Consider the following 26575-nt stretch of genomic DNA (forward strand, 5'->3'; position numbering starts at 1 on the left):
TACAGGCGTGCGCCACTACTGCTAGGGATGGTAAAGCCATTGTATCTGGCATGGTGGAACCCTGTTGGCCACCCACAACTGTGTCCAGAGAGTCAGAGAGTTGAAGGTTAAACCTTGCAGGTCACAGAAGGACCAAATTCTGAAATTCTGGGCGTATGTCCAGAGGTGACATAGTTAAGATAATCATACAACTAGTTATGGCACCTTCCTAGAAACTAGCTGCAGGGAGCCTCTTATCCTTACAATAACTCTTCAGCCTTCTACTGAGAAAGCTGAACTTCTCGCTCACTTTATACTAAACAAGAACAGTTTAATGACTTTTTTTCCCCCACAGAGCCTCTTTTGAAGCCAATATTCAAGCTGAAGCAATAAATTGCTAACAGACACAAACACGTGTTTAGCTTTTTTTTTTTTTTTTAGGACTTAAGGGTTTTGGAAGGCAGTTACACTCACCAATATACCACCAGCACAGCGCTTTATGGGTTTTGGAACTGAAATTGAGAGTCTGTGGGTGGCCTATAAACCAATCTTAAGAATTACAGGTTTTAATCATTACTAATTTATTCAAGCATCAAATGATCACATTACCTCCATATCATGTACAATTCCTATGTATCAATATGTAGAAACAAATAATTGAGATAAAAAATAAAAAATGAAATGTATATTTAAAAAAATTACAGGGTTTTTTTAAATTTTTGTTTTGTTTTCTGGGGGGTAGGGAAGTTCCCTGAGCAATTCATATGTTCATTACAAACACAGGAAACTTGGAAGTCTAAAGAAACAGTTCTCTTGCCAGGTGTTGGTGGCACATGCCTTTAATCCCAGCACTCGGGAGGCAGAGGCAGGCGAATCTCTGTGAGTTCAAGGCCAGCCTGGTCTACAAGAGCTAGTTTCCAGGACAGCCTCCAAAACAATGCAGAGAGAGAGAGAGAGACAATTCTATATGTCCTTCAATCACTATGAATAAACACTTTTGACAATTTTGGTGTCTTTCCTTCTGCAAATAAATACGATTAATATAGAATGCTATCCGGACTCTTTAATCCTTTTTTTTTTTTCTTTTGAGAAAAATTCTTATGTAGTTCAGGCTGGCTTTGTGTCCAAAGCAACCCTCCCACCTCAGTCTCCTGCATGCAGGGATTACCCCATTACCACACCTGGCTAAAACTGGATCAGTCTATCTTTCTATCCATACAGATACATATATAAATACCCAAGACTGAAAGAAATTAAACAACAATACGGTGAGATTCGGGTGCAACCCCTCGGTTAGTTTTTTTTCCCTCTTTCTAGGTCCCTGCTGTGAAACTTCAGCTTTCACGCCCAAGCAGGTCTTATTTTAGAGCGGCGGCTGGTTCCACACAGCTGGCAGCCTCAGCGGGGGACGAAGGGGTGTCAGGAAGCTCGCACCCAACACCTCGACACCACCTGACGCCGACCAGGTCCACGCAGAGCAGCGCAGCGCGAGAACCCCAGCTTGGCCGGGTTAGGGGGAGCCTCCCGGTGGATCCCACTCGGTAAACCTCGGCAAGAAACACCCAGCTCAGCTCGCCCCCCAGCACCCGCTCCTCCAGCCCCGACTCCGCCCCCAGCCCGGGCTCCACCCACTCCCGAGACCCCGCCCACCCGGAACCACGCAGTCTTCCACATCCCGGGCTCCGCCCTCACGCTGCGCTGGGTCCCGCCCACCCAGCTCTTCCACCCCCGGAAACAGAGCTTGGCAGTCCGGGCTGGCGTGCGCTCCGCCGGGGCGAGCGGCTCCAACTGCTGCCAGCGGGTCGTGTGCCTGTCCCCTCGGGCCATGGAGGGGGACGGCCCCGCCGCCACGGTCCCGCAGTACCAGCCGGCCTGCCCTACGCGCGACGCGTGTGTCTACAGCAGCTGCTACTGGTGAGAGAGCGCGGGCGCGGCGCCCGGGGTCCGCGGTGTCGCGCGCCGCCGCCAAAGGCTTCCTCCTCCCGGCCCTCTCCGGAGCGCTGCAGGCCTGCACCCCTGGTCTCCTGAGCTGAGCCCGGCCAGTGGGGTGGAGTTGAGGCATCCTAGTGCCCGGGGACAAGGAAGGGGGAGTCAGGCTGGAGACCCTGGGGTGACTGCAGAGGTCCGTGTGGTTTCAGATCGAAGTGCAGGTCCTTTCTAATTTTAAAGGCACCACTGTCCTGGCGCGATGGTGATGGTCTTAACGCCTATTAATCTGTCGCCTCGGTAGCCCAAGTCCAAGAGCTTGCAGCCTTCCTAACGCTGCAGTACTTCATGCTGTGGTGACCCTCAACCATACAACTATTTCGTTGCAACTTCGTAACTGTAATTTTGCTGTTGTTACAAATCGTAATGGGGTCGTGACCCACAGCTTGAGAACTGCGGGAAGAGCAATGCCTTGGAGACAGTTTCTATGATCATTAGCACCAGGACAACGACTGAACCATAGAATGACCGGGGTTTGTCCCATACCACACGACTAAGTGGAGGAATGAAATCTGGAGTCTGTGTGACTGTTGGAGTTCTAAGAGCTGTTGCATGGTGTTTACCTCGTTCCCAAGTCCGGCTAGATTTTTTAAAAAAAGATTTATTTACTTATTATGAATACAACATCCTGCCTCCATGTCTGTCTGCAAGCCAGAAGAGGACACCAGATCTCATTATAGATGGCTGTGAGCCACCATGTGGTTGCTGGGAATTGAACTCAGGATCTCTGGAAGAGCAGCCAGTGCTCTTAACCTCTGAGACATCTCTCCACCCCAGCCGGCTAGATTTATCTGAAACATCTACTCTGTTCATTTATTCAGTAACTAATTCTTAGGGATATGAAACATACATTGGGTGATTGTCTGCACCGAGGAAATAGCAGTGACCAAAATGGATAATTTTCCTGGCAAGATCTTGTGATTCATATATTTCAATGGGGGGGAGAGGGGCGGCCTAGCAGCAAGGAAACTAAGATTGGCTGGTGGTAAGGGCTGTAAGGAAAATAAGAGAGATAAGATGGTGGCTAATACTGCCTCATATTAGGATATTTAAGGAAGACATTGTTGATAAGGTGATTCTGAGGTCTGAGGAGAGAGGAGAGGAGCTTTGTAGATTTTAGAAGGTCACTTCAGGCTTCTGCCCTGAGAAGGATGCCTGTGGCATCTCTAGGAGCAAACGGTGAGAAGGCATGCAGCAGTCTGGTGTGACAAGAGGTAACATCCTGTCAGTAGGTGATCTATCTCCCTTTGGCTCCTTCAGCTTCAGCAGAGTCTTCCTCTGCCTCATGGGACTAATCCAGTTGCTTCCTAATAGGTCAGTTTGCCTGCTTCTCTGTGATGCTTAATACTGTTTTAATTTGACTATGTCTAGAATCCCTCGAGAGACAAACCTGTGGGCATAGCCATGAGGGAGTTTCTCGACCGGAAGATCCACCCAAATGTGGGCAGCCACATTCCTTGGACTGATGTCCCAACCTGAATAAAGAATAAAAATAAGAAACAGAGCTGAGCACCTATATTTATGCTTCTCCGACTTCGGACGCAGTGGGAATGGCTGTTTCATGCTTTCTCCACTGCCAAACGGAGCTAGAATGGACCCTTCTTCCCTAAGATGATGTTGCTAGCCGGGCAGTGGTGCACAGGCCTTGATCCCAGCCCTTGGAGGTGGAGGCATGTGGATCTCTGAGTTCCAGGCCAGCTTGGTCTACAGAGCTAGTTCCGGCACAGCCAGGGCTACACAGAGAAACCCTGTCTCAGAAAACAAACAGAAAGATGTCGCCATAGCAATTGGAAAAGTAACACTCTTGGCATCCACAGATCTTTACCCTCTGCTGGTTTCATACTGCTCAAAACTATTCTAAAGTTGGATGTGTTGAGGGATCATCTGCGAGCTTGAGAAACCTGTCCATCTTAGGGTTCTACCCCAGAGAATTTGGTCGTACAGGTGGTAGAGTGGAGGAGAAGTCTGCTCATCTCTACTTCCATTTATTTATTCATTTATAATATGTGTGGTGCTTTGCCTGCACATCTGTCCATGTACTTACGTGTGTGACTGGTATCCGAGGAGGGTAGTAAGGGTCCCCAGAGACGGGATATAGGGCTGGGTCTTTGGGTAGAGTATCCAGTGCTTTTAACCACTGAATCTCTCTAAACTTCCAACACCGTCCCCCTTCCCCCAAAGACAGGATCTCACTGTCTGTCCTAAAACTTGCTATGTAAACTTGCTGGCCTCCAACTCACAGAGATATGCCGCCCACACCTCCTGTGGGCTGGGATTACGGCCTGTGCCACCATGCCAGGCTTGCTGATTCTGTTTTGTGGGATACTCTTAGAGGTAGATAACAAAGTCCATCTGAGTACCAGTGGCTGTCTGGTTTATTTGTTCAAGGCCTGTGTTTTTCCAACCTCGTTTTGAACCTACTTTCTCTGGCCTATTGCAGGGTTCTCAGCCTTGACTCTGTTGGCATTTTGAGTATCAAGCCTTTGTTCCATGAGTTTTAGGGTGCGTAGTTATGTTTCCCGGCCTGTATCAGATAGATGCTGCTACCAGCTCCCTGCACCCCTCAAGTTGTGCCGACTAAACGTTTCTCTAGACTTGCTTGTTCTTCTGCTGTGCTCCGCATGTCAATAGGCACACCTGACTGCACTTGTTGCTCCAGGTTCTTTTCAGTTGAGACAGATGCCTCTTCTGCTGTGTTCTGGTAGGTGTTCCTTATCTTTCCAGATAACGATGAGAATGGAAGCTCAGATTTGTGTGGGACTGTGTGGTTTTTCAGGCCCCCCCTTTTCCTTCCCCTTCCCACCCCAGTGCTAAGTTTTGAACCATCCAGGGTCTTGAGTTTGTCTAGCATGCCATTGAGATACCCCCCAGCACTTCACACCCCATTTGTGGTAGGATTGCTCTGCTTTTCTGAATTCAGCTCCTGGGTATCCCCTGCAGCAATCTGGGTCCTTTTGTTGCTTTGGATAAGATCAAGGGAAATCCTACAGATAGAGTTTTTCCATTTAAATAGGTGCCAGAATCTGTAACAAGTACAGAATCCTTTCTATCCCTGCTGCTGCTCCCAGCATTCCCAAATGTAAGAACCTCACTCCAACCCCCTTTGACGTGAAAAGTTGTGTGGAAAGGTGGGGAGAGAGATAGCTAAAGTGTTAGGAACACTGACTGTTCCTCTAGAAGGTGATTCCCAGCACTGTTTGGTGGCTCTCAACTGTCTATAACAGCAGTTGCAGGAGATCTGATGCCCTCTTCTGACCTCCTCAGGCACTGTACAGACAACCATGCAGGCAAACACTTCTACACATAAAATTAATCTCTACTTTAAAAAAAGTTTCATGAGTTGGGTCTATATTAGCACCCACAGGCAGAGGTCAGGAGGTAACCTCAAGTTTGAGTTTGGTCTAGGTTTCCTAGTAAGTTCCATGGCAGACCTTGTTTCAGATGTCAAACAACAGAGATTTCATGTTACTGCTCAACTTAGCATTAGCTGTATTGTTGAAAAATAATGGATGGCATATGGTTTTAAGTCCTAGCACCCAAGAAGAGGCAGAGACAGGAGGGTATTCATGAGTTTGAGGCCAGCCTGGTCTACGTAGTGAGTTCCAAGCCAGTCAGAGCTATGTGGTGAGACCATAAAAAAAGAAAAGAAAAAGAAAGGAACTCTTAGTTTTGTGATTACTCACACATATTTGAAAACTAATGGGCAATGTGTATTCAAGCCATGTCATGTATTGTATCTACTAATGGTGCTTGTGGACTCGTGAACCCCGTATTAACTCCAGACCCACCTGTAGGATGCAGATGGGGGCAGGGCACAAAGGAAAAAGTCCAGATCTGAGCCTCTGCTGTATCTCAGTTAACAATGATCTGAGCCTCTGCTGTGAGTGCGTGTGAACACTGTTAACACTGACTGCTCCTCTGCTGTGTGTGTGTGTTAACCCTGACTGCTCCTCTGCTGTGTGTGTGTAAACACTGACTGCTCCTCTGCTGTGTGTGTGTGTTCACACTGACTGTGTCTGCTGTGCATGTGTGTTAACACTGACTGCTCCTCTGCTGTGTGCGTGTGTTAGCACTGACTGCTCCTCTGCTGTGTGTGTGTGTTAACACTGACTGAGTCGGCTGTGTGTGTGTTAACACTGACTGCTCCTCTGCTGTGTGCGTGTGTTAGCACTGACTGCTCCTCTGCTGTGTGTGTGTGTTAACACTGACTGAGTCTGCTGTGTGTGTGTTAACACTGACTGCTCCTCTGCTGTGTGTCTGTTAACACTGACTGCTCCTCTGCTGTGTGTCTGTTAACACTGACTGCTCCTTTGCTGTGTGTCTGTTAACACTGACTGCTCCTTTGCTGTGTGTGTGTTAACACTGACTGCTCCTCTGCGGTGTGTGTGTGTTAACACTGACTGCTCCTCTGCTGTGTGTGTGTGTTAACACTGACTGCTCCTCTGCTGTGTGTGTGTTAACACTGACTGTGTCTGCTGTGTGTGTGTTAACACTGACTGTGTCTGCTGTGTGTGTGTGTTAACACTGACTGCTCCTCTGCTGTGTGTGTGTGTTAACACTGACTGTGTATGCTGTGTGTGTGTTAACACTGACTGTGTCTGCTGTGTGTGTGTGTGTTAAAACTGACTGAGTCTGCTGTGTGTGTTTTAACACTGACTGCTCCTCTGCTGTGTGTGTGTGTTAACACTGACTGAGTCTGCTGTGCGTGTGTGTTAACACTGACCGCTCCTCTGCTGTGTGTGTGTTAACACTGACTGCTCCTCTGCTGTGTGTGTGTTAACACTGACTGTGTCTGCTGTGTGTGTGTTAACACTGACTGTGTCTGCGGTGTGTGTGTTAACACTGACTGTGTCTGCTGTGTGTGTGTGTTAAACCTGACTGTGTCTGCTGTGTGTGTGTTAACACTGACTGTGTCTGCTGTGTGTGTGTGTTAACACTGACTGAGTCTGCTGTGTGTGTGTTAACACTGACTGCTCCTCTGCTGTGTGTGTGTGTTAACACTGACTGTGTCTGCTGTGCGTGTGTTAACACTGACTGCTCCTCTGCTGTGTGTGTGTTTACACTGACTGTCTGCTGTGTGTGTTAACACTGACTGCTCCTCTGCTGTGTGTGTTAACACTGACTGCTCCTCTGCTGTGTGTGTGTTAACACTGACTGCTCCTCTGCTGTGTGTGTTAACACTGACTGTGTCTGCTGTGTGTGTGTTAACACTGACTGAGTCTGCTGTGTGTGTGTTAACACTGACTGCTCCTCTGCTGTGTGTGTGTTAACACTGACTGAGTCTGCTGTGTGTGTGTTAACACTGACTGCTCCTCTGCTCTGTGTGTGTGTTAACATTGACTGTGTGTGCTGTGTGTGTGTTAACACTGACTGCTCCTATGCTGTGTGTGTGTTAACACTGACTGTGTCTGCTGTGTGTGTGTTAACACTGACTGTGTCTGCTGTGTGTGTGTTAACACACTGCTCCTCTGCTGTGTGTGTGTTAAGACTGACTGAGTCTGATGTGTGTGTGTTAACACTGACTGCTCCTCTCCTGTGTGTGTGTTAACACTGACTGTGTCTGTGTGTTAACACTGACTGCTCCTCTGCTGTGTGTGTGTGTGTTAACACTGACTGTGTCTGCTGTGTGTGTGTTAAAACTGACTGAGTCTGCTGTGTGTGTTTTAACACTGACTGCTCCTATGCTGTGTGTGTGTTAACACTGACTGAGTCTGCTGTGTGTGTGTTAACACTGACTGTGTCTGCTGTGTGTGTGTTAACACTGACTGTGTCTGCGGTGTGTGTGTTAACACTGACTGTGTCTGCTGTGTGTGTGTTAACACTGACTGAGTCTGCTGTGTGTGTGTTAACACTGACTGTGTCTGCTGTGTGTGTGTTAACACTGACTGTGTCTGCGGTGTGTGTGTTAACACTGACTGTGTCTGCTGTGTGTGTGTGTTAACACTGACTGAGTCTGCTGTGTGCGTGTGTTAGCACTGACTGTGTCTGCTGTGTGTGTGTTAACACTGACTGCTCCTCTGCTGTGTGTGTGTTAACACTGACTGTGTCTGCTGTGTGTGTTTAACACTGACTGCTCCTCTGCTGTGTGTGTGTTAACACTGACTGTGCCTGCTGTGTGTGTGTTAACACTGACTGTGTCTGCTGTGTGTGTTAACACTGACTGAGTCTGCTGTGTGTGTGTTAACAGTGACTGCTCCTCTGCTGTGTGTGTGTGTTAACACTGACTGCTCCTCTGCTGTGTGTGTGTTAACATTGACTGTGTCTGCTGTGTGTGTGTTAACACTGACTGTGTCTGCTGTGTGTGTGTGTTAACACTGACTGCTCCTCTGCTGTGTGTGTGTGTTAACACTGACTGAGTCTGCTGTGTGTGTGTGTTAAACCTGACTGAGTCTGCTGTGTGTGTTTTAACACTGACTGCTCCTCTGCTGTGTGTGTGTGTTAACACTGACTGAGTCTGCTGTTTGTGTGTTAACACTGACTATGTCTGCTGTGTGTGTGTTAACACTGACTGTGTCTGTTGTGTGTGTGTTAACACTGACTGAGTCTGCTGTGTGTGTTAACACTGACTGCTCCTCTGCTGTGTGTGTGTGTTAACACTGACTGCTCCTCTGCTGTGTGTGTGTTAACACTGACTGTGTCTGCTGTGTGTGTGTTAACACTGACTGTGTCTGCTGTGTGTGTGTTAACACTGACTGTGTCTGCTGTGTGTGTTAACACTGACTGCTCCTCTGCGGTGTGTGTGTGTTAACACTGACTGCTCCTCTGCTGTGTGTGTGTTAACAATGACTGCTCCTCTGCTGTGTGTGTGTGTGTGTTAACACTGACTGTGTATGCTGTGTGTGTGTTAACACTGACTGAGTCTGCTGTGTGTGTGTTAACACTGACTGTGTCTGCTGTGTGTGTGTTAACACTGACTGAGTCTGCTGTGTGTGTGTTAACAGTGACTGCTCCTCTGCTGTGTGTGTGTGTTAACACTGACTGAGTCTGCTGTGTGTGTGTGTTAAACCTGACTGAGTCTGCTGTGTGTGTTTTAACACTGACTGCTCCTCTGCTGTGTGTGTGTGTTAACACTGACTGAGTCTGCTGTGTGTGTGTTAACACTGACTATGTCTGCTGTGTGTGTGTAACACTGACTGAGTCTGCTGTGTGTGTTAACACTGACTGCTCATCTGCTGTGTGTGTGTTAACACTGACTGAGTCTGCTGTGTGTGTGTTAACACTGACTGCTACACTGCTGTGTGTGTTCACACTTACTGCTCCTCTGCTGTGTGTGTGTTAACACTGACTGCTCCTCTACTGTGTGTGTTAACACTGACTGCTCCTCTGCTGTGTGTGTGTGTTAACACTGACTGTGTCTGCTGTGTGTGTGTTAACACTGACTGTGTCTGCTGTGTGTGTGTTAACACTGACTGCTCCTCTGCTGTGTGTGTGTTAACACTGACTGTGTCTGCTGTGTGTGTGTTAACACTGACTGTGTCTGCTGTGTGTGTGTTAACACTGACTGCTTCTCTGCTGTGTGTGTGTTAACACTGACTGTGTCTGCTGTGTGTGTTTAACACTGACTGTGTCTGCTGTGTGTGTGTGTTAACACTGACTGCTCCTCTGCTGTGTGTGTGTTAACACTGACTGTGTCTGCTGTGTGTGTGTGTGTTAACACTGACTGGGTCTGCTGTGTGTGTTTTAACACTGACTGCTCCATTGCTGTGTGTGTGTGTTAACACTGACTGAGTCTGCTGTGTGTGTGTTAACACTGACTGAGTCTGCTGTGTGTGTTAACACTGACTGCGTCTGCTGTGTGTGTGTTAACACTGACTGTGTCTGTTGTGTGTGTGTTAACACTGACTGTGTCTTTTGTGTGTGTGTTAACACTGACTGCGTCTGCAGTGTGTGTGTTAACACTGACTGCTCCTCTGCTGTGTGTGTGTGTTAACACTGACTGTGTCTGCTGTGTGTGTGTTAACACTGACTGCGTCTGCTGTGTGTGTGTTAACACTGACTGTGTCTGTTGTGTGTGTGTTAACACTGACTGCTCCTCTGCTGTGTGTGTGTGTTAACACTGACTGCGTCTGCTGTGTGTGTGTTAACACTGACTGTGTCTGTTGTGTGTGTGTTAACACTGACTGTGTCTGCTGTGTGTGTGTTAACACTGACTGTGTCTGCTGTGTGTGTGTTAACACTGACTGCTCCTCTGCTGTGTGTGTGTGTTAACAGTGACTGTGTCTGCTGTGTGTGTGTTAACACTGACTGTGTCTGCTGTGTGTGTGTTAACACTGACTGTGTCTGCTGTGTGTGTGTTAACACTGACTGTGTCTGCTGTCTGTGTCTCAGTTACTGGCCTCCTCTCTGTGCTTTCTCTATGCATCTATCTATGGCCTTCTGGGATACTTGGCACTTTGGATCTGGGATCCTCTACCTCTCTAATTCATTATCTAAGCACTTAACTGTAATCAGAGTCTCCTGGGCTCTTGAAGATGCTTATGGCTAAGTTCAAAATTCCTGTAGACAAGACGAACACGTGTCTAGATACAAATTTCATTGGGTGTGTTCAGCGTAGGGGGCCTGGAGAATGGCTTCTGTGTTCACAGCACACCCGAGCGGAATCTGGGGCCATTGTAATGAGGGGCGGGGAACTGTGTCCTCTTTGTGAGCAGATCCCCCACATGTCTCTCCCCTTTTCATCCACGTGACTTCCGGGCAAAACTAGTGGGACAGCAGCCAGTATTAGGGGACACGCTCCAGGATTTATTTCAGGAGGTTCATGTGTGAATAGTTCATGAGTGGTCTCAGGAATAGAGAGTGAACTGAGTTTTCTCCTTCTATCACATGGGTTCCCAGGGGTAAACACAGGTCTCCAGGCTTGGCCTTTAGCTCCCAAGATAGCTTGCCATCCCTGAACCTTTCTTAAAAGGGTGTGTGTGTAGGAGCTAAAGCCAACAAGTTCAATCCCTGGGACCTACAAGGCGGAAGGCGAGAACTTGACTCCCGAAAAGTTGTCCTTTGACTTCCACACCTGCACTGTGGCATGCATAAGTACTCCCCCCCCCCTGTATACTAAAAAAATAAAACGTGTTACCCTGTAATACTTTTAGTTTAATTTCATTCAGGTAGTGAGATGCTGATGGCTAGCAATTGGTCCTAACAGACTGACTGATGTGTTGAATAGTGCTTCTTCAGTGGTGGGTGTGGTCCACCGTCTGGATGTGCGCATAGTACAGGTTTGCTAGCAGCTTGACTGTGCCTTGGAGGAGAGTCACTGTTACCCAGCTACCAGATGAGGTGGTTAAGGCCCTTTCCAGTTATATTGATTAAACAATTATTTTGTTTTAGTGAGGAAAACATTTGGAAACTCTGTGAATACATCAAAACTCATGACCAGTATCCCTTGGAAGAGTGTTCTGCTGTCTTCATATCAAATGAGAAGAAGATGGTAAGTTGGTAAGTGATGACGGTGACATCAGAAGCTAAGCGCAGTGTGGATACTATACTAGTCTAAAATGTAACAGCAGCCTTTCAAACAGCTTTCTTTCTCTTCGTTAGTTTTGATTTAGGGGACTTTAGTCCCTTACCTGTAGGTGATGAAGTGTGTGATGGCGTGCTTATGTAGATTACATAAACAACTTTCTTCTTGCAACAGAGTCTCATAGTGTAGACCTTGGCTGACCTGGAACTCACTGTGTAGACCATGCTAGACACAAACTTGTGGTGACCCTCCGAGTACCCTCTGGGATTATAGGCATGTTCCATGTCTGGCTTGGAGCTTTTTTAATTGTATAATTAAGCCATGTAACTCAGATTTGAAGTAAAGATTTGTCTCTGAAGTTTGAATAGAGCTGGAGTAAACTTTCAAGGAGCATTAGAATTAGCCCTTTGTGATTTATAAAGTACTTTTGCAGATGCTGTCTCATTTGGGGCTAATAGATGTTCTATGAAATAGCAGGGTCTAGACAACTTCCTGTTTTACTTTATTGACTTTACTTTTTGTTTTGGAGACAGGTCTCATGTATCTAAGCCCACTAGCTTCAAGGTCATTATATAGCCAAGGCTGGGATTTCAGGCACGTACCTCCATGAGCTGCTAACTTTCTCCACCTAATCCGTGAGGAAGATGCAGAGAGGGCTCATGAGTAACAGAGAGACAGGACCGACCCTGCCCGGCCCCTCTGCTCTCTGGAGAACTGTGCAGTATCTTCAGTTCTTGTGAACTCTCACTGTACAGGGTGCTTGTGCTTAGGAATTCGATTTTATTCTTTCACCTTGATGTTAATTGCTTAGAAACAGAAACTTTTTTTTTTTTTTGGTTTTTCGAGACAGGGTTTCTCTGTGGCTTTGGAGGCTGTCCTGGAACTCACTTTGTAGACCAGGCTGGCCTTGAACTCACAGAGATCCGCCTGCTTTTGCCTCCCGAGTGCTGGGATTAAAGGCGTGCGCCACCAACGCCCGGCTGAAACAGAAACATTTTTGACTTTAGAATTTAACTTAGTTAGTTAATCTATTCATCCCGAAATAGGGTCTTAGTATGCATCGCTGGCTGGCTTCAAACTCATAGAGACCACCCACCTCTGCTTTTGAGCGTTGGGATTAAAGGTGTGTGCAATCATGCCTGGCTAATTTTTTAAAAAATGTTTTATTTATTTATTGTGTATACAAGTCTTCTGCCTGCATGCCAGCAGAAGGCACCAGATCTCATTCAAGGTGGTTGTGAGCCACCATGTGGTTGCCAGGAATTGAACTCAGGACCTCTGGAAGAGCAGTCAGTACTCTTAACCGCTGAGCCATCTCTCCAGCTCCTGGCTAATTTTTTAAAATGTGTACAGGTGTTTTGCCTACATTTATGTCTGTGTACTTTGTGTACACTGTGCCTTCAGAGGCCAGAAGAAGGGCTTGGATTCCCTGGACCTGGAGTTACAGATGCCTATTAGCTGCCATGTGGATGCTGGAACCAATCCTAAGTCTTCTGCAAAAGCAGTCAGTGCTATAAACTGCTGTCCCATAAACTAGGGAATAGTTTATGACTTACCGGTGTATTGGTGGTATAGAGAATCTAGAAAGGTTTGAATGAGACTCATGGATGTCTTCTGTGCTGTAGGTACCTATTTGGAAGCAGCAGGCAAGACCTGGGAATGGACCTGTGATCTGGGTGAGTAACCAGTGTGCTGTGGTAAAGCAGAGTTGAAAGGACACTAGAGAAAGACCATAACAATTATTAGTAACAGGATCTTTTGAGAACGGATGTTATTCTGTCTGGTAGAAGCACTATGGGTATACAGTTTCCTAACTTTTGGTTTGGGATCTGTAGTGGTTTCTGTATGAAAAGTCCCCTACAGGCTTCTGTGTTTGAATTCCTGGTCCCTAGCTGGTGGTGCTGTTCTGTGAGGTTGTGGAGCCTTTGAGACCCAAGATCTGGCTAGTACAAGTGTGTCACTGGGAATGGGCCTTGAAGGTTGTACCTACTTCTGGTTATGGCCTGTGTTCTCCCAGTCTGTTGTCATGTGAGGAACAACCGGCTCCAAATATTCCTGCTACTATGAACAGTCAGTCACTCCATCAGATACTCCTGCACATGAACAGTTAGTCACTCCATCAAATATTCCTGCACATGAAGAGTCAGTCACTCCATCAAATATTCCTGCACATGAACAGTCAGTCACTCCATCAGATACTCCTGCACATGAACAGTCAGACACTTCATCAAATATTCCTGCACATGAACAGTCACTCCATCAAATATTCCTGCACATGAACAGTTACTCCATCAAATATTCCTGCACATGAACAGTCACTCCATCAAATATTCCTGTACATGAACAGTCAGTCACTCCATGAAATATTCCTGCACATGAACAGTCAGTCACTCCATCAAATATTCCTGCACATGAACAGTCACTCCATCAAATATTCCTGCACATGAACAGTTACTCCATCAAATATTCCTGCACATGAACAGTCACCCCATCAAATATTCCTGTACATGAACAGTCAGTCACTCCATCAAATATTCCTGTACATGAACAGTCAGTCACTCCATCAAATATTCCTGCACATGAACAGTCACTCCATCAAATATTCCTGCACATGAACAGTTACTCCATCAAATATTCCTGTACATGAACAGTCAGTCACTCCATCAAATATTCCTGTACATGAACAGTCAGTCACTCCATCAAATATTCCTGCACATGAACAGTCACTCCATCAAATATTCCTGCACATGAACAGTCACTCCATCAAATATTCCTGCACATGAACAGTCACCCCATCAAATATTCCTGTACATGAACAGTCAGTCAGTCCATCAAATACTCCTGCACATGAACAGTCACTCCATCAAATACTCCTGTACATGAACAGTCACTCCATCAAATATTCCTGTACATGAACAGTCAGTCACTCCATCAAATATTCCTGCACATGAACAGTCACCCCATCAAATATTCCTGTACATGAACAGTCAGTCTCTCCATCAAATATTCCTGCAATGAACAGTCACTCCATCAAATATTCCTGCACATGAACAGTCAGTCCATCAAATATTCCTGCACATGAACAGTCAGTCCATCAAATATTCCTGCAATGAACAGTCACTCCATCAAATATTCCTGCACATGAACAGTCAGTCCATCAAATATTCCTGTACATGAACAGTCACTTCATCAAATATTCCTGTACATGAACAGTCACTCCATCAAATATTCCTGCACATGAAGAGTCAGTCACTCCATCAAATATTCCTGCACATGAACAGTCAGTCACTCCATCAGATACTCCTGCACATGAACAGTCAGACACTTCATCAAATATTCCTGCACATGAACAGTCACTCCATCAAATATTCCTGCACATGAACAGTTACTCCATCAAATATTCCTGCACATGAACAGTCACTCCATCAAATATTCCTGTACATGAACAGTCAGTCACTCCATGAAATATTCCTGCACATGAACAGTCAGTCACTCCATCAAATATTCCTGCACATGAACAGTCACTCCATCAAATATTCCTGCACATGAACAGTTACTCCATCAAATATTCCTGCACATGAACAGTCACCCCATCAAATATTCCTGTACATGAACAGTCAGTCACTCCATCAAATATTCCTGTACATGAACAGTCAGTCACTCCATCAAATATTCCTGCACATGAACAGTCACTCCATCAAATATTCCTGCACATGAACAGTTACTCCATCAAATATTCCTGTACATGAACAGTCAGTCACTCCATCAAATATTCCTGTACATGAACAGTCAGTCACTCCATCAAATATTCCTGCACATGAACAGTCACTCCATCAAATATTCCTGCACATGAACAGTCACTCCATCAAATATTCCTGCACATGAACAGTCACCCCATCAAATATTCCTGTACATGAACAGTCAGTCAGTCCATCAAATACTCCTGCACATGAACAGTCACTCCATCAAATACTCCTGTACATGAACAGTCACTCCATCAAATATTCCTGTACATGAACAGTCAGTCACTCCATCAAATATTCCTGCACATGAACAGTCACCCCATCAAATATTCCTGTACATGAACAGTCAGTCTCTCCATCAAATATTCCTGCAATGAACAGTCACTCCATCAAATATTCCTGCACATGAACAGTCAGTCCATCAAATATTCCTGTACATGAACAGTCACTCCATCAAATATTCCTGTACATGAACAGTCACTCCATCAAATATTCCTGCACATGAAGAGTCAGTCACTCCATCAAATATTCCTGCACATGAACAGTCAGTCACTCCATCAAATATTCCTGCACATGAACAGTTACTCCATCAAATATTCCTGCACATGAACAGTCAGTCACTCCATCAAATATTCCTGTACATGAACAGTCACTCCATGAAATATTCCTGCACATGAACAGTCAGTCACTCCATCAAATATTCCTGCACATGAACAGTCAGTCACTCCATCAAATATTCCTGCACATGAACAGTTACTCCATCAAATATTCCTGCACATGAACAGTCACCCCATCAAATATTCCTGTACACGAACAGTCAGTCACTCCATCAAATATTCCTGTACATGAACAGTCAGTCACTCCATCAAATATTCCTGCACATGAACAGTCACTCCATCAAATATTCCTGCACATGAACAGTCACTCCATCAAATATTCCTGCACATGAACAGTCACCCCATCAAATATTCCTGTACATGAACAGTCAGTCAGTCCATCAAATACTCCTGCACATGAACAGTCACTCCATCAAATACTCCTATACATGAACAGTCACTCCATCAAATATTCCTGTACATGAACAGTCAGTCACTCCATCAAATATTCCTGCACATGAACAGTCACCCCATCAAATATTCCTGCACATGAACAGTCAGTCTCTCCATCAAATATTCCTGCAATGAACAGTCACTCCATCAAATATTCCTGCACATGAACAGTCAGTCCATCAAATATTCCTGTACATGAACAGTCACTCCATCAAATATTCCTGTACATGAACAGTCACTCCATCAAATATTCCTGTACATGAACAGTCAGTCACTCCATCAAATATTCCTGCACATGAACAGTCAGTCACTCCATCAAATATTCCTGCACATGAACAGTTACTCCATCAAATATTCCTGCACATGAACAGTCAGTCACTCCATCAAATATTCCTGCACATGAACAGTCACTCCATCAAATATTCCTGTACATGAACAGTCAGTCACTCCATCAAATATTCCTGTACATGAACAGTCAGTCACTCCATCAAATATTCCTGTACATGAACAGTCACTCCATCAAATATTCCTGTACATGAACAGTCACTCCATCAAATATTCCTGTACATGAACAGTCAGTCACTCCATCAAATATTCCTGCACATGAACAGTCAGTCACTCCATCAAATATTCCTGCACATGAACAGTCAGTCACTCCATCAAATATTCCTGCAATGAACAGTCACTCCCGTCATGCCTTCCCTTAGGACTGGTAGACTGTGGTTGGTAGACTGTAGGACTGGTAGACTGTAGTTGGTAGACTGTAGGATTGGTAGACTGTAGTTGGTAGACTGTAGGATTGGTAGACTGTAGTTGGTAGACTGTAGGATTGGTAGATTGTAGTTGGTAGACTGTAGGATTGGTAGATTGTAGTTGGTAGACTGTAGGATTGGTAGACTGTAGGACTGGTAGACTGTAGGACTGGTAGATTGTAGTTGGTAGACTGTAGGATTGGTAGACTGTAGTTGGTAGACTGTAGGACTGGTAGACTGTAGTTGGTAGACTGTAGGATTGGTAGAGTGTAGTTGGTAGACTGTAGTTGGTAGACTGTAGGATTGGTAGAGTGTAGTTGGTAGACTGTAGTTGGTAGACTGTAGTTGGTAGACTGTAGGACTGGTAGACTTGTTGTGGGATATTTGTACCCAGTGAGATTGATATAATAAGAAGTTGAACAGCCAGCAGCTAGGCAGGAGGTACAGGCAGGATTTCCAGGGAAAGAAAGGAAGAGATGGAGGAATCCAGGAGACAGGAGGCACAAGATGGAGTAGAGGTAATGCCACACGATAGGCCATAGATTAATGTAAATGGGTTGATTTAAGTTACAAGAGCTAGTTGGGAACAAGCCTAAGCTGTAGGCTGACTTTCATAATTAGTGAGAAGTCTCTGTGTCATTACTTGGGAGCTGGCTGGCGGGACAGGGAAAGACTAGTTACAGTGTCGGAAACCGTGAGCCAGAATAAACATTTCCTCACGTTAGTGTTTCTGTCAGGTTATACAGCTGGGGAGTCAATCACACAGGAATCTGAGGCAGGCTCTTTCTGTGCGGTCTTGACAGGCCTGAACCTCCCATTTCTCCTGTTCTACCTCCCGAGTGCTGGGATTAAAGGTGTGGGCCACCATAGCTGGCTCACAGTAATGTTTACAAATACCCTGTGTAGGAGAAAAGTTTGTGCTTGCCCAGTCTTGTCCCCATTCTGCACTAGGAACTTTTTACATGTAGCCTGGATGCACGCTTGATTAATCTGGAGACTGGTTAAAAGTATAAGTACCATGTTTCTTTATCTGGAGAAGGGTTCAAGATTTCGTGTTCTCACCAGGTGATGGTTGTGCACGCCTTTAATCCCAGCACTTGGGAGCAGAGGCTGTTGTATCTCAGTGAGTTTGAGGCCAGCCTGATCTACAAAGCAAGTTCCAGAACAGCCAGAACTACACAGAGACTACCTGTCTCGGAGGATGTGTGTGTGTGTATGTGTGTGTGTGTGTGTGTGTGTGAGAGAGAGAGAGAGAGAGAGAGAGAGATTAAGTGTTCTCTTTTTTAATGCTTAACTTATTGTTTGTTATTGCAAGTATGTGTGCACGTGTGCAGAGGTGACCATCTTTGTTGAGGCAGAATCTCTTGCTTCTGCTGCTGTACTATAGCAAACTCTGGGCTAGCTGGCCTGTGAGCCAGCTTCTAGGCCTGTAGGAGTTCTGGATTACAGATGTTCAACACCACATCCACATCTGTAGATTTTTCACATGGGTTCCAGGAATAGAACTTGAGTTGTTAGACTTTTGTGGCTAGTTCCTTTTCCTGCCGAGTCCTCCTTGGCTCAAGATTTAGGTTTTGTTTTTAAAGATTTATTTATTTATTGTGTATACAATGTTCTGCCTGCATGCATGCCTGCAGGCCAGAAGAGGGCACCAGATCTCATTACAGATGGCTGTGAGCCACCATGTGGTTGCTGGGAATTGAACTTAAGACCTCTGGAAGAGCAGCCAGTGCCTTTTCCCTCCCGAGCCATCTGTCTAGTCCCAAGATTTAGTAGTCTTAACTAGTTCCTGGGTAAATGTGGGTGGCAATTGAAAACCAGGGTTTTCGGGGTGGAGGGGACGTAAAGGTCAAAAGGAAAGGTCAAGTAGGCTAACGGGCAGCAGCTCTTAGCTCTTCCGGAGGCGGGGTGTGCACGCACGTGAGAGATCCCACTTCTGCTTTCCTTGACTGGAGTCAGCGCTGAAGGGAGCGTTCAGGGCAAGGTGTTTCTAGTGTCGACTGCCTGTCTCCCAGCTCATAGGTCAAAGCTCTAGCATGCCGTGTAAACTGTGAAGTGCTGTAAGAATGTTGGATGCAGAGGTCCTGAGTTCAATTCCCAACAACCACATGGTGGTTCACAACCATCTGTAAGGAGATCTGGTGCCCTCCTCTGGCATGTAGGCAGAACACCGTATACTTAAAAAAAAAAAAAAGAATGTTGGATGCTAGTGGCGTGATTTTAGACTGAGCAGTCGTTTGGATGTCTTTTCCCCTGAGAGCCTTTTTTCCTGGGTTTGAAACACCAGCCTGCATTCGTGTCCCTTGAGGGTCCTGTGGTCCTCCCAGCCATCAGCTGGGGCTGGCAGTGCTTTGTCTGGGAGTGAGGGCAGCAGACAGGTAAAACAGCACCCATTCTGTAACCGAGAGGGATGTGGGAGCTGTCTGTATTCTTCCCCTTCCTTCAGTGGCTGCAGATGAGAGAGAGAGGGCTTGCTCATCCCTATTTATTTATTTGTTTATTTTTTTAATTAGAAAAGCAATAGAAATTGGCAGTTAACATCTCCAGACTAGCCTTAGGAAGACCCCGCTATTGGCAATTAGGGGGGGCAATTATTTTCACAACCCTCATGAGGACCCCACTGTTGACAGTTTGGGGGCTAGTCACTTTCACTACCTTAGGAAGACCCCTCTGTTGGCAGTTTGGGGGCTAGTCGCTTTCACTACCTCAGGAAGACCCCTCTGTTGGCAGTTTGGGGGCTAGTCGCTTTCACTACCTCAGGAAGACCCCTCTGTTGGCAGTTTGGGGGTTAGTTGCTTCCTATCACTGTAACGAGTACACCAACGAGTCACCGTGGAGGAGAGGTATTTTGTGCCCAGTGTCTGGTTTCAGTCCATGATAGCTTGGCTCTGTGTGTTTGTGCCTGGGGTTAGGCAGGAGCTCACAGTGGGCAGAGCTGTTTGTCTCAAGGAGAGAAAGAGAGGAAGGGCCTGGGCTCCCAGTGTCCCCTTCGAGGCTGAGCCCCCAGTGACCAGAAGACTTCTCACTAGGCTTCATGGTTTTGGGTTTTTTAAGGTCTCAATATGTAGTTTTGGTTGGCCTGGCTGGAACTCTCTAAGTACATCAGGCTGGCCTCGGGCTCACAGAGACCCACCTGCCTCTGCCTCTTAAGTGCTGGGATTACAATGTCTCCATGTTTGTCTGGCCTCACCTCTCGAAGCCTTCACTACCTCCCTAGAGCACGCTGATAAGAAGGAATTAACAATGGACTTTTGTGGGACATGAAGATACAAAGTGTAGATGAAGGTATCTTTGTAGATTCACATGTATGAATGCGTACATGTCTGAATGCATGTGTGTCTTTCCGTTATCAAACTTTAAAATATATAACTAAATCCATCTATGTCCTGCAGTCAGTTCGCCTGAAGAACACGGGATATCACACAACCGCAGGGCACACACTGCCATTGTTTGCCATTGTCCAGTCACTGGGCATTTTTCTGATTGGGGGTTGGTGTTTTATTTTACTTTGTGTTGCTGATACCAGGAGGGTGGTATTAGCGAAATAGCGCTTTACTGCTGATGCTTGTGCCGTGTTGGAATTGACTGTCCTACCCCACCCGGTTAACCTCGGTGACTGTCACCCCTAGGACTATCACAGGGTTACCCTCGGTGACTGTCACCCCTAGGACTATCACGGGGTTAACGTCGGTGACTGTTACCCCTAGGACTATCACCTGGTTAACCTTGGTGACTGTCATCCCTAGGACTATCACGTGGTTCTGCTTCATGTGCCGAGTGAAGGACAGAGCTTCATTTATGACCTGGATTCTATTTTGCCATTTCCCTGCCCTTTCGACATTTACGTAGAGGATGCCCTGAAGTCTGACGATGACATTCATCCACAGTTTAGGAGGTGAGGAAACTCAGTACTAAGTTACTGATTTTCTGAAGTTAAGACTCGGTGGTTACGAAGAACTCCTACCCATCCCTGTCTGTCCCCGCCCCCCCTCTGTCTCTCTGTCTCTGTCTCTCTCAAATAAGTGTGTAAAAAAATGAAAGTGTGATGAGATTCCCAACATTTTCTTTCAGATGTGTTAAGGATTTCTGCTTTGATTGCTGGAGTGTGGTTAGAGCATGGCTAGTCTTCTCAAACTCAAGAAAATTACAAGGCAACAATAAAAAAGTCCTGTTCTGTTCTGTTCTGTTCTCCTATACTTTCTTTCTTTTGAATCTTTCTTTTAAGATTTATTGATTATGTATACAGTGTTCTGCCTGCCTGTATGCCTGCAGGCCTGAAGAGGGCGCCAGATCTCACTATAGATGGCTGTGAGCCACAATGTGGTTGCTGGGAATTGAACTCAGGACCTCTGGAAGAGCAGCCAGTGCTCTTAACCTCTGAGCCATCCCTGCAGCCCCTCTCCTTACTTTCAAAACTTTGGGTGTCAGTCATTTCCTTCAGCTTGTGTAGTAGGTAATCAGCCATGTACATGTGTGTGTTAGTAACAGTGCAGAAATTCTTAAGTAGTTTTGTGCATACCCTAGAAACAGTCCATTGTAGGAATGAGTTGGAGCAGCAGTCACACTACCTCCCTGACGTAAGTGTGTGTTGGTTTCTGCAGGAAATTCAGAGTGGTCCGTGCCGATTCCTACTTGAAGAACTTTGCTTCTGACCGCTCACACATGAAAGACTCCAGTGGGAACTGGAGAGAGCCTCCTCCAGCCTACCCCTGCATTGAAACTGGCGGTGAGCCAAGGCCGTCCTTTCCGGGCCTCTGCCTGGTGCCTGCTCAGATCTGCGGTCCCCTTGTCCCCAGGTGGTGAGGATAAGCGCAAGCACTCGCTCTGTTTCCTAGATTCAGGGATCGAGGGTCAGAGAGCAGGACCGCAAGGCAAAAGCACTCAGGGAGAATAAGTATGGGGACAGAGTCATGACCGTAGCCTTGACCGTAGCCATGACCGTAGTCTTGACCGTAGCCTTGACCGTAGCCTTGACCGTAGCCATGACCGTAGCCTTGACCGTAGCCTTGACCGTAGCCATGACCGTAGCCATGACCGTAGCCATGACCGTAGCCATGACCGTAGCCATGACTGTAGCCATGACTGTAGCCTTGACCGTAGTGAACCGGTCTATTATTGGACACATCTGCTGGGGTTCTGGTGTGTGTGTCTCTTAACAGTACTGTCAGTAGCACATTACCATGACGGGTTTCATGTGCTGGTGAAAGACATCGCCAGGGCATCCTTCTGGCGTGTGAAATGCCATTTTAGTCACCTTGTAATAAAAGCTGCGTTGAGAGCTCTCAGCGCTCCAGTTGAGAATGCCGTGAGAGTTAAGAGCGAGCGGGTCATTCACCTCTTACTGTTGCTCGGCGTTCATGTGCTTTTGAAACATTATCTGTGATTGTAAGTCATTCACAGCATTCCAGTTATGGGTGAGGTCATCCCATCATGTTGTTAACGCAGGCCACGGGAACGTTCCCTGCAGAAACAGGGCCATCGCTAGCTCTTTGAGGAAGAAAGCAAAAAGAGTTGCATATTTGAAGGGGCGAGCACTTAAGGAGGGTTCTGCCTGACTTTTGAGCCTCAGTGAGGGGCTTCTAATGAAAGAAAAAACCAAAACAACCCCAAACCGTGTGATTGCTTCCCTGTGTCCCGTCCGCTCTCCAGCTTTCCCAGTAGAACTACGAAAACTGTTAGGCCAGGGCTTCCTGGGTTAGGGGCTAGCCTGGACACAGAGTGCCTTCAGCAGGGACCATTTCTCTTGTAGGTGGAGATTCTTTCAGTACTTGGCACATGTGACCTTATCAGGACCTGGTCCGTTTAGGGTCAGTCCTTTTGCTTTGGTGGCAGGTCATTAGGTATCGGTCATTACCCACTTTGTGCCAGGCTCCGGTGAGCTTCTGCGCATGTAACCGTAGTTTATATAGTTTATAACGTGAGCTGGGAGATGGCTGCCTGTATACTGCCTGCCAAGCAAGCCTGAGGACCCGAGCTTGGATCTGCAGGACCCACACAGAAGGCAGCATGATGTGTGTCTTCAATCCGGGCACTGGAGGGGTGGGTCCCTGAGCTGGCTAACTTAGCTGGGCCAGTAAAGTCCAGACTCAGTGAGAAATGTTCTCTTAAAGAATAAGGTGGAGGCCAGCCAAGGAAAACAGCTGCTGCTGACCTGTGGTTTCCACATGTGGGAACTAACTTGTGGTGCGCACGTCCCTGTGCACACACACAAATGGCCCTGCACTGGTAATGTCTCTTGAGAATATTGTTTTGTTGGGGAGGATCTGGGAGGAGTTGGAAGAAGAGAAAGAATATGGCCAAAATGCATTATATGAAACTCCCAAAGAATAAATAAAAACATTTAAAAAGTATTTATTATTTAATTTTTTAAATTTTATTTATCTTAAAATTTATATTTTTTGAAATTTAAATATAATTACCTTGTTTTCCCTTCCCCTTTTATTTTTTAAATTTTATTTTTAGATTTAATTATTTTACATGTATAGATGTTTTGCTTGGACCAGGCGGTGGTGGTGCGCGCCTTTAATCCCAGCACTTGGGAAGCAAGAGCTAGTTCCAGGACAGCCTCCAAAGCCACAGAGAAACCCTGTCTTGAAAAAGCAAAAAAAAAAAAAAAAGATGCTTTGCTTGCATTTACATCTGAGGGCATTGGATCTATTGAAACCTGAGTTGCGAGCCTCCATCTGGGTGCTAGGACTCAACTCTGGGTCCTCTGCAAGGACAAGTTTTCTTAACCACTGATTGATCCATCTTTCCAGTCCCTCCTATCCATCTTTCCACCCATCCACCCACCCACCCATCTGTCCATCCGTCTGTCTATCCCTCCGTCCGTCTGTCCCTCCACCCACTCACCCACCCATCCATCCACCCACCCACCCACCCACCCATCTGTCCATCCGTCTGTCCATCCCTCTGTCCGTCTGTCCATCCACCCACCCACCCACCCACCCATCCATCCAAGACAGGATCTTACTATGTATCCCTGGCTGACCTGAACTCACTGTGTAGATCAGGCCAGTCTTAGACTCACAGAGATCTGCCTGTCTCTTCCTCCCTGGTACTGGGGTTAGGGGTGTGTGCCATCATGCCTAGCCCTTTTTTAAAAAATCGCCTTTGTTTTATAACGTGTATGTGCTTGCATGTATGTGCCCTTGAGGCCAGAAGAGGGTGCTGTGTCCCCTGGAACGGGAGTTAAAGTCGTGAGCTGCATGTGGGTGCTGAGAACTGAACCTGGCTCCCCAGCAATGGCGGCCAGTGTTCCTAACCACTGAACCGTCTCTCCCACCTCCTTAAGGGTCCTTTTAAGTATACGTATTGCTCGCCCAGCTCTTTCCTTGACAGCTATTAGTTCAAGACATTGGGAATAGGTGCGACAACTTGGCAGTTGGCTGACTGTGCCCCTCTTGTCCCTCTGAATTTCCTGTGAGTTGCCCATTGAAGTCTGCAAATAGATAGTTTGGTTATGCATGCACCTTTTATATAACTTTTAATTTTAGACTTTTAGAAAATTTGTTAAATAGGACAGAGTTCTTATATAAAACCCTCCCTCAGATTTCCTTAGTGTTGTCTTTTTGTTTTCAAGATTGGGTTTCTCTGTGTAGCCTTCGTTGTTCTGGAACTCACTCTGTAGATCAGGCTGGTCTCAACCTCAGAGATCCACCTGCCTCTGCCTCCCAAGTGCTGGGATTAAAGGCGTGAGCCACCATCACCTGACTAAGCCTTCTTTTTTTTTTTTTTTTTTTTTTTTTTTTTTTTTGGTTTTTGTGAGACAGGGTTTCTCTGTATTGTTTTCGAGGCTGTCGGTCCAGCCCAGCCTCGAACTCACAGAGATCTGCCTGCCTCTGCCTCCCAAGTGCTGGGATTAAAGGCGTGTGCCACCACCGCCCAGCAAGTCTTCTTTTTTTAAAGATGTATTTATTTTAAAATTTTTAATGTGTATGGGAGTTTCGCCTGTCAGTAGTCCATGTGTGTCCAGTGCCCAGTCTGGAGAGGGCATCGATCTCCTGGATCTGGAGTTACACATGGTCCTGAGCCACCATGTAGGATATTAGGATGCTCTGCAAAAGCAGCCAGTGCTCTTAGCTGCTGAGCCATTTCTTCACTTGCTTGGTGTTAACCAAAGCATAATCACCAGAAGAGCAAAGACAGCAATGTAAGACTATTGCTATGTTATAGAAAAGTAGCAATGATAACACCGTTAGGGTTTCAGGGCTTCTCATTCATTTATTTCTGGATAGATTCTGACTCGGGGATATGACATTTAGTTGTCTGTGACAATCCCCTTTCTTCCTTTCTGTTTGTGAAGACCACTGCCCACCTGCTCAGTGCAGCATCTGGTCGGCTGATGTGGTGCCTGCCTTGGCACGCGGGAGTGCTGTGTATTGGAGACAAGAGCATTGCAGAAGTGACCCCGAACTCTTGCTCCTTTAAGTGGTTTCTGGGTTCTTCTGTTGCTGCTAACCAGACGTTTCTTTCATGTTCTTTTCTAGACTCCAAAATGAACCTGAACGACTTCATCAGCATGGACCCTGAAGTAGGATGGGGATCTGTCTACACGCTGTCTGAGTTTGTTCACCGGTTCAGCAGTAAAAACTGCTCGGCTTGATGCTAGAATGGAGAACTGAAGAAGTTCTAGGAGATGAACAGGTCACCCTTCCACGTAAGGGAGCAGCCTGGTGCAGGTGCTTTGGAGGTAGTTTTTCCCCATTAAATTTGAGTGGAAACACTAATGAACACCAATATGAATGAATGTCCCCTCCCCCTCTTTTTTAGCTTGGGAATCTATCCACAAGTTCTATCTCCAGCCCTAAGTCAGTCAGTCCCCAGCCTTAGACACAAACAAGTCAAATAAAAGCTTTCCTATTGATATGCCACAGGTGGTATATAGTTGCTAAGATATTCCCATGGCTTATTTGTTTAGACGTTTGGTGACCTAGGCCAGCAATTGCTTTCATCAAACTACAAGTGTGGACTTGGGGCTAGCCCCTTTGGCCTGCTCTCTCTGCTTCCTGTCCTCTAGACTCTAAACTCTTTGGGCACAGGATTGTGGCCTGTGGCTCCAGAATCTCCGTCACCCATTAGAGGTACCTGTAAAATGTTCCAGAGACAGCTCTGCTGCTCGGAAAGGACGTATTGTGAGCTGAATCAGCTATAAGTATTAGTCTTTTTGGACTATGATGTTTAGCAAAGCTACAGATAATGTTGACTGCGTGCTTATTTGGTCCATGTATGTGCATAGTTTTAAATAAAACTGACTTAAATTTAGTTTTGTTTTTGAAGATTTTGTGACTTTCTTTTTTCTGAGATGGAGTTGGGCAGTGTTGGTGATTGAACTCAGAGCCTTGTATATGGCAAGTACTGTACCACTGAGGTCCTCATGTCACTCTTTATGTATATGTGCTTGTGCGTGCGTGCATGCATGTGTGTGTGTGGGGGGGCAGAGGCTGACGTCGAGTGTCTTCCTCAGTGACTTCCTATTGGGCTAACCTGGCTGTCCAGCAAGCTCTGGACTCCTCTTGTCTCTGTCACATGTCACCTTGTTGGTTTTGTGTGTGAGTTGGGGGTTGATCTCGGGTCCACTTACTTATGCGGCAGGCATTTTACTGA

At 46.2% G+C, this 26575-nt stretch overlaps 1 protein-coding gene and 1 non-coding gene across 6 annotated transcripts; both read left to right on the forward strand.

Annotated features, from left to right (window-relative positions):
- The first annotated feature begins 1690 nt into the window (after nucleotides 1-1690).
- Ntaq1 (N-terminal glutamine amidase 1) lies at nucleotides 1691-26233 on the forward strand. 5 transcript variants are annotated; one of them, XM_021234473.2, is made up of 6 exons: nucleotides 1692-1893; nucleotides 11293-11392; nucleotides 13051-13101; nucleotides 20716-20864; nucleotides 21571-21765; nucleotides 25459-26233. In XM_021234473.2, the coding sequence occupies exons 1-6, from the start codon at nucleotides 1805-1807 to the stop codon at nucleotides 25499-25501; spliced, it is 627 nt and encodes a 208-aa protein (XP_021090132.1). In that variant the 5' UTR covers nucleotides 1692-1804; the 3' UTR covers nucleotides 25502-26233. The 5 variants fall into 5 exon arrangements, with proteins under 5 accessions (XP_021090135.1, XP_021090134.1, XP_021090132.1 ...); XM_021234474.2 differs by having other exon boundaries at nucleotides 1693-1893; nucleotides 21571-21768; XM_005082761.4 differs by having other exon boundaries at nucleotides 1696-1893; nucleotides 21571-21695.
- Nucleotides 10502-10629, forward strand: LOC121133756. Its single transcript, XR_005870733.1, has one exon. It is a non-coding gene; the product is annotated as a small nucleolar RNA SNORA11 (small nucleolar RNA).
- Nucleotides 26234-26575: the final 342 nt, after the last annotated feature.

The sequence above is a fragment of the Mesocricetus auratus genome, unplaced genomic scaffold (assembly GCF_017639785.1).
Source record: "Mesocricetus auratus isolate SY011 unplaced genomic scaffold, BCM_Maur_2.0 Super-Scaffold_100023, whole genome shotgun sequence".
Lineage (NCBI taxonomy): Eukaryota > Metazoa > Chordata > Mammalia > Rodentia > Cricetidae > Mesocricetus > Mesocricetus auratus.